Genomic DNA, 7,818 nt, shown 5'->3' on the forward strand with positions numbered 1-7,818 from the left:
ATTGAGACTTAACGACGGTCGAGCATTTTTCGAGGAGGTGAAAGTAGAGAAGTATGCGTGTCAGCCAGAACCGCTTCTGTCGGCGTTCCTCGTGTCTGATATCGAGCGATCGAGGCGTCGTGAATTTTTTAGATCGGCCCTTTCTGATGCTCACCAGGCGAAACGTGTTCGCCGGTTTATCTATGGCTGCCAGACACACACCGGTGTCACGGTGAATGCAATATTAAACGAAGCCGCGTGATGCTGTTTCGCGAGTGAGGGTGAGATTCAGACGGCATTGGGGGCGGCGTTTCAAATCCTCCACTCTGCACGCGTGAAATTCCTCGACGCTGTTCTCTGTTTTCGACGAATCGATGATATCTTCCGTGTGTTTGTGTATTTTGTCTCTTCCTCTTGCGGTTTCTTTTTCACTTTTTTTTCACGAATCTTTTCCTTTTCGGTGGATTGGAGGAATGAAAGTTTCGTGCGAGGATAATTAATTGGATAAAATTATTATGTTGCAATCGTTTGATGGTTTTGCAAGATAAAAGTGATATTAAGTATTATTTCGATGCGCGTTTTGATGAATGGAAAGTTTATCTTTATAGAATAGGAAAAAGAACAGATTTGTCGCATTTAATTTTCCAAAAATTCACGAAAAAAAATATATTTGAAAATAGATTTGGAAAAAATGAATCATGTTATTATCTTTTTAATTATAAAATTAGTTTTCTAAAAGTAAATCGTAAACGTCCTGCTTCTGATAATGAAAATAAATTCTGATTTAAATAATTCTTATTAAAATGAAATTTTATAAAGCTATATGTTATTTTATCTTAGATGATCGAATGTGATAACAAATAATTTTGTTGAACTCTAAAATTGAAACTCTATGAGACGCGATGAATATTTTATTTGACATAGGTAGCTGAGCTCTTGAATTTTTCGTGAGGAAATTTTATTCGATATTTATGTTGTTTGTAGATATTTGATAACATTTTTATGTTGTCCCTATCGATCGAATAACTTTTGTAATGCAATTTCTATTGTATATAATTTTTTATAAACAATCCTATACACCAATATTATTTTAATAAATCAGTAATTTTCTATATTATATTTTGTAGATAAATATATTTCATAAAATTAATTTTTAAATATATAAAATATATTACGAATAAAAATATTAAACTTCTAAAAATTATTATAAACTTAAAAATAAGAAAATTATATAAGGAAGAGTAGCTATAAAAAAAGTGTTAATATTTGAAGAAAGAAATGAAAAAAGAAGTGTAGTCAGAACTGGTCGATACTAGACGACTCTTCCCTATTTAAAAATTCTGGACACAGAAAGAAAATGGTTGCATGAGGATATTTTCAATGTATATTTTATCAGAAAATTAGAAAAATATCAAGATTTATGCATATATAAAAAATTACGTGATATTATTTATTCTTATAACCAGTATTTTTCTCTAATTAATGCTATAAAACAATGAAAAATGGATGCTATTTTTTTTATGTTCTTTTACAGTCCGTAAAAGATGAATTTTCGTGTTTCACAGTCATAACGTAGCCTGACTAAATCTATGATCAACGAAACATATTTCCATTATGTAAATTAAACAAAGATAAAATCTATATTTCAAAGAAAGAATAAATTTCGTAATAAATTTAAAATTTGTAAAAGAATCATTAAAACCAATGATTATCTATTATAAATTCATCTCGTAAAGACAATAAAATTTACTTCAATCTACTATATTATTATATATTATTATACTATATTAATATATTACTATACTATACTATACTATACTATATTATACTATTATATATCTCTATTCTTTATTTTAAATAATTTTCCTTATATTAAAGTATTTCGTATTTGTGTATAAAAATTTCCAATTTTTTAATTCTCAATCGATTCATTCACACTATAAACGAATTATATTTTAATCCTAATATTTGTAATTTGTAATTAATCCAAATTGTTTACATTGTTAATATAATAATATAATATAATAAATAAACTATTCTAACTAACTTATAACACTTGAATATGCAAATATATACCTTCTTAACGATACGATACGCCTATTCGTTAATGACACGTATTTTTTATAGACACAACACAACGAGAAACGGATTCAGTAAGTCACACGCCTTAATTTTCGAGTATCCTATCACTCAAGAAGTCGAGAACGAAATGATTATAACGACGTAATTCGATTTCACCTTACGACCGTCGAGCGTTGAGTCACAACAATCGTTTATACGCCGCGGCACCGCGCATTGTTTCCAAACATAAATTCGAAATAATATCGAGCTGTCGAAGTGATCCTATTTAAATCAATTTTTGAGGAGAAGAAAATTTGGAAAAAAATTTCATTTAATTGATTCGATATTAAAAATTTATGTTTTCTAACGATTTATTTTTTTTGTTTTGTCTGATATAAAAATCGAATAATTGATACGAATTAAATATAAATAAATAATTAATAAAAAACATAATTATTATATATTATATTATAATAAAAATTATTTTAATAATTAATAAAAAAATTATTATCAATTTACCAAAAACAGTGAAATAGTCTAAATTCTTGTTTAATATTGTTCCATTTGCAAATAACTTTTACAAAAAAACTTTTTCAGAATTTTGTGATAAAATTATATGTATTTTTATATAAAAAAAATATAAATGAATAATCAAATAAATAAAAAAGATGAAATAAAATGGATTTTTGAAGCATAAAATTAATATTGTTTCACGCATTAATATTTCAAATAAATAAAAAAAATAAAATAAACTTGTTTTCAAATTCAATAAATGTTTTTTGAATATTTCTAAATTTTAATAACTTTAAATAGATTGTTTTTATACAATAAATATGGTGATAATACGATATCATATTTTTGCATTTACAGACGGATAATTGACAAGGGACTGAAGAAGATGGACATAAAAGGACGAGTTGCCTTGGTGACGGGTGCCGCTTCCGGTATTGGTAAATCATGTGCCATAGAATTATTGAATGAAGGCGCGATGGTAAGTGAAAAATAAAAAGAAAAATCTTCAATTCACAGAACAATTTAAAAACTCTTGCAAAAGGAATATTTTCTTAACTTCCGTTTAATCATAAAATATCGTTAATGAATTCAATTAGCGTGAAATATGATTTAAGTGAAAACAATTTTGAAATAAAAATTTTGCAATGATATATTCCTAAATATCAACATTAAAAATTTAATTATTATTTAAAAAAATATTTAAAAATCTTATACAGGGAGAATATATTCAATTTTATAATGATTATCAGTTAAATTCATTGAGTTTCGTTTATTTTATTAAAAAAACTTTTATTTTTTATCTTTTATTTTTGCTGCAAAATCCTAGGCAATCCATGAAACATGTTCTATTTTTCCCAGCACAATGTGCAATCTTTCATTTCGAAGAAGCTATTTATTCTTCATGATCATGAATGAAAATATACTACTTTCGAGACCAAAATCGAAATGTTCTGTTCTTCGTAGTCAAAATAAATAGATTGATCTTCTAGCAAGAAAAATGAAACATGCTACTTTTCATAACGCATCGATATTCATTTATAGGAATATGAGAGGCAATGAAATCTTTATAGTGCTATTTTCATTAAGGAAAGTGACGTTGATACGGGTTTACCCCATCATGGGTACGTAGTACCTATAAAAAGCCGATATTAATAGAGCACTAAGGAGAGCCACAAGAGGCGTTTACTTATATGCATTTCGCAAAATCTCCTTAAGGATATAACCTTGACTTAGTATGTATATCGTTCCATGAATATTCCAAGACTCTCTTGCTCAAAAATATCTCGCTTATATTTAGATTTCCTTCCCATCCGAGAAGAAGAAGTTTTATCTTGCTTTCTGACCGACTTCTATGGAATAACAATTTTATTTTAATAACTACAACGACTCGTTTATCGTGCATAAACGTATACACAAATCATTGTATCGAAACATCGAGTAAATTTGTATTTTTATAATATTAGAAAAAAAATTGAAGAAATTATTTGAGATATTTATTACGATATTTTATCAAATTTTGATTTGTATCCGTTTCTATCGCTTAATGGTCGATTGAATATTAATTATTTTACAATTATTTTTTTATATAGGTTTCTATATGCGATATAAATGCAGAAGATGGTGAAAAATTAGCGGAAACATTGTCCACGGAGTACGGAAAAGATCGTGTAATCTTTTGTCAATGCGATGTCACAGATTATGCGCAATTCGAGGGTAAAAATTCTGATTTAATATTAATATAAATATGAATAATAAAATACATTGTTAATTATGAATTTTCTTGTACAAAATTTAGAAATATTTCAAATATAAATATAACATCTTTATTTTTAAATGATAATGACTTTCTTTTGTAATAAATCTAATATTGCATATTAAAATCTCATTTTGCTTCATTCTTTCTTTTATCTACTTCTATTCCATATTTATAATATTGTATAGTGTATCTGCATAACAAAAATTATAAATTTTATTATAATTTAATTTTAAATTTTTTTATTAAATCTCTAATACTAATATCTCTAATATCTCTACGAATAATCTAATTCGTAGAATCGTTTCAAACGACGTTCGAGACATTTGGCCACATCGATATCGTTGTTAATAACGCTGGTATCATGAACGATCGGTTTTGGGAATTAGAAGTCGACATCAACGTTGTGAGTATTTATATCCAACATCCTTATGACTTTACTGTTTTACTACTACTTTTTCTTTTAATTTTCTGTTTTATCTGCACGAGGTCTTTGTTGAAATTATTGCAGAATGGCGTGATTCGTGGAACTATGCTCGCTCAGCGATTTATGGGGACGGATAGGGGTGGCCAGGGTGGAATAGTGGTTAATATTGGAAGCAGCATCAGCATCAACCCTTACACCAGTGTTCCAATTTATTCTGCCACCAAGGCGGCAATCGTCCACTTCACCAGAGCGTTTGGGGTAAATAAATTTTTTAAAATAAAATTTTCTTTCACACATTTTCATTTATAAATATTAAAGGAAAAAATGAATAAATAAAAAGATTAATAATGTATTAAAAAAATATAAGAAATTATATTATAAATTTACTTATGTATTTCATAATATAATTTTCATGATAATTTCTTAATTCATCTTTTATTTTTTAATTAATTTTAATAATGCACTTCTTCAATTTAATTTTGAAAAACATTTTGTTTCGAGACTGTTATTTATATAAATAATAATTAAATAATTATTAATAATATTATATTATAATAATATAATATAATATTAATTATATTATTATATTATATATATTATAAATATATAATATATAATAATAATTATTATTATTATATAATTTATATAAATAGAATTAAATATAGAATCATATATATATATATTGTTATCGTAGCACCAATATCACGTGGATTTAACCGGTGTAAAGGTGATGGCATTGTGCCCAAGTGCGACAGATAGCAAAATATTAGGAGATGTCAGTAAACAGTTGCTCTCACCTCGGTATGTAGACGCCTGGCTTCGTGACACAGCTAGTTCTGTTCCTCAAAGGTAAGAAATTAATTTTTAAATAATAATTACAAGATTCTATAATATTTTTTTTATTATTTTAATAGATAAATATTTTATTATACGTCTATATATATGCAATTTATTATTGTTGCTTTATGAAATAAACAAATATTTTTATGATAATGATTAGAAGTTTAATAATCTTCATACTCGTTTCTCAAAATTTTAATTATTGAATTATTTATTATTAAATATGATAATATCGCGTGTCATTAAATGTTTATATTTATTATGCATAAAGAGGTTGTAGACTATAAATATATATACGATCGATATAATATTCACTCTCTTAGGCTCATACATAATAATATTAAATTATTTTATTCACTATTGTTATATTTATATAATATTAAAATACACATACAGGGTGTAAATTGTATTTGTGGAACACCTTCAATGGACGATTCGAGAAAAGTAAATGCAAATGATATAAAAAAATTTCAGTTAAAATTTATTTATTAAATTATAAACAATTGAATTTTACTAAGATTTGATCTCTCATCTCTTTTCGCTTTATTTAACGCAAAATTAAATTGTTTATTACTTAATAAATAAGCTTCCATCGAATTTTTATATTCGCACTTATTATTAATTATACTATTCCATTATTATTATGGCAACTATTAGTATATTTAAATGCATAATATATTAAATTATTAATTATTTCATTAATAATATAATTATCTCCATTATTTTACTTTTCTAATATTCAAATTTTTTCTCTAAACAAAAATTATTTAACTTCAAACTCTTCATCACAGTGTTAGAGATAAATATTCTAACAGAAGTTTCTCACTTAATATTAATATTCCAATCGAATATTTCGAGACAATTATTCATCTTCACAATTTTCCAGAGCGGAACACGTGGCCAAGGCATTGATCCAGATCCTGAATACAGACAAAAGTGGAAGCGTTTGGCTGGTTGAAAAAAGCCAACCACCTCACGAAATCACATTCCCAAAAATCTAAAAACTTTAACTGCCATCATTCGCGTGGATCCTCTTCTCGCTTCAATACGAATAACTGTACTATAATCACGACGCCGTAACGAGATTATTAATATAAAAATCTGAAAGATCACGCTCTCTCTCCTTCTCGATCTTCTTAATCGAATTTCGAAAAATTCCAATCATTTCTAAAATCTTATCTTGAAATTGCATCGAACATGCCCTTGAAGGGAGGGATGGATCAATATCTGAAGCGTGCAAAGCTATGCGGGATCAAGAACGCGAATATAGATGTAAGGGAGCATAAATCGCATTACCAAAGATTACGAAAGGCAGTTTGTATGGTGAAAGCGTTTCTTTGTATGTTGTTATCCGTTCGTGTTAGATTTAGAAAGAATAGCGCTCGTTCTTATAACATGATAATTTAATTAATGGATTTAACGGAGCGATCGTTCCTATTTTCCATCGAGTGGTTGAAACGATCTCGAAAGGGGAGTTCTCGATAAGTGGCGCTTATATGTGATTAAGTAATGAATGAGAGAGAGAGGGAGAGAAAATACTCGATGGAAATTGGTGAGTTGAAAAATCAATGGAGATAAAATCGTAAATCGTTTGGGATAATTGGAATATCGTAAAAAAATCGAAAATCGTTATCGATTTCAGGATTGAAAGAATCGACAACTTCGTGTAAAATATTTCCATGACACTTATACTTACACTTTACATTTGTTAATAACAAGTAATTTTGCACGGAACAGATTTGTAAGGGATCTTTTTTAAATAATTGTAAAATCGAAGGCTTAGATAGATCTTGTACAATGGTAGCGGTAAGGAAGAAAACGGTGAATTTTTCACGCATTTTCTGAACCTTCGAAACAAAATGGTCTCCTGTTTTTAATTTTTTTTTATTAATACACGATTTTATTTTTATTTGTAAAATTAGTACGTTAGATATTTTACTTTCAATTTCACCGAATGTTTCGGATTGAACTTTGTTCGAATAAAATTGTAAAATTGATCAATCAATTGTATTCTATTGACGATTATTAATCAATCATTAATAGAAAAAATGAAGTTTAAAATTGTGTACAAAATATGTAATTTAATCTATGAAAGAATTTCAATGAAAATCGAACAAGGTTTTGATCTCTAGAAAAACTCAAAAAGTTCTCGGTTAACGAAAGCGTTCGTTCAAAATGTATGAGCATTCTTCAATTAGGCTTGTAGTGTTGTAATAAGGCAAAAAAAAAAAAAAAAAAAAAAAAA

General features: G+C 26.9%; 1 protein-coding gene across 2 annotated transcripts in view; it reads left to right on the forward strand.

Annotated features, from left to right (window-relative positions):
- The window catches only part of LOC102677814 (15-hydroxyprostaglandin dehydrogenase [NAD(+)]-like), a 10,508-nt gene extending 2,696 nt beyond the window's left edge, over positions 1–7,812 (forward strand). Inside the window, exons 3-9 of one of the 2 annotated variants that reach the window (XM_031512954.1) lie at positions 2,911–3,031; positions 3,595–3,669; positions 4,142–4,266; positions 4,606–4,712; positions 4,818–4,991; positions 5,428–5,582; positions 6,460–7,812. In XM_031512954.1, the coding sequence (XP_031368814.1) occupies positions 3,018–3,031; positions 3,595–3,669; positions 4,142–4,266; positions 4,606–4,712; positions 4,818–4,991; positions 5,428–5,582; positions 6,460–6,574 (765 nt within the window). In that variant the 5' untranslated portion in view covers positions 2,911–3,017 and the 3' untranslated portion in view covers positions 6,575–7,812. The remainder of the gene's footprint in view (positions 1–2,910; positions 3,032–3,594; positions 3,670–4,141; positions 4,267–4,605; positions 4,713–4,817; positions 4,992–5,427; positions 5,583–6,459) is intronic. The other variant, XM_031512953.1, reaches the window with a different exon arrangement.
- The last annotated feature ends 6 nt before the right edge of the window (positions 7,813–7,818 follow it).

This window comes from Apis dorsata, unplaced genomic scaffold (genome assembly GCF_000469605.1).
Source record: "Apis dorsata unplaced genomic scaffold, Apis dorsata 1.3 scaffold_530, whole genome shotgun sequence".
Classification (NCBI taxonomy): Eukaryota; Metazoa; Arthropoda; class Insecta; order Hymenoptera; family Apidae; genus Apis; species Apis dorsata.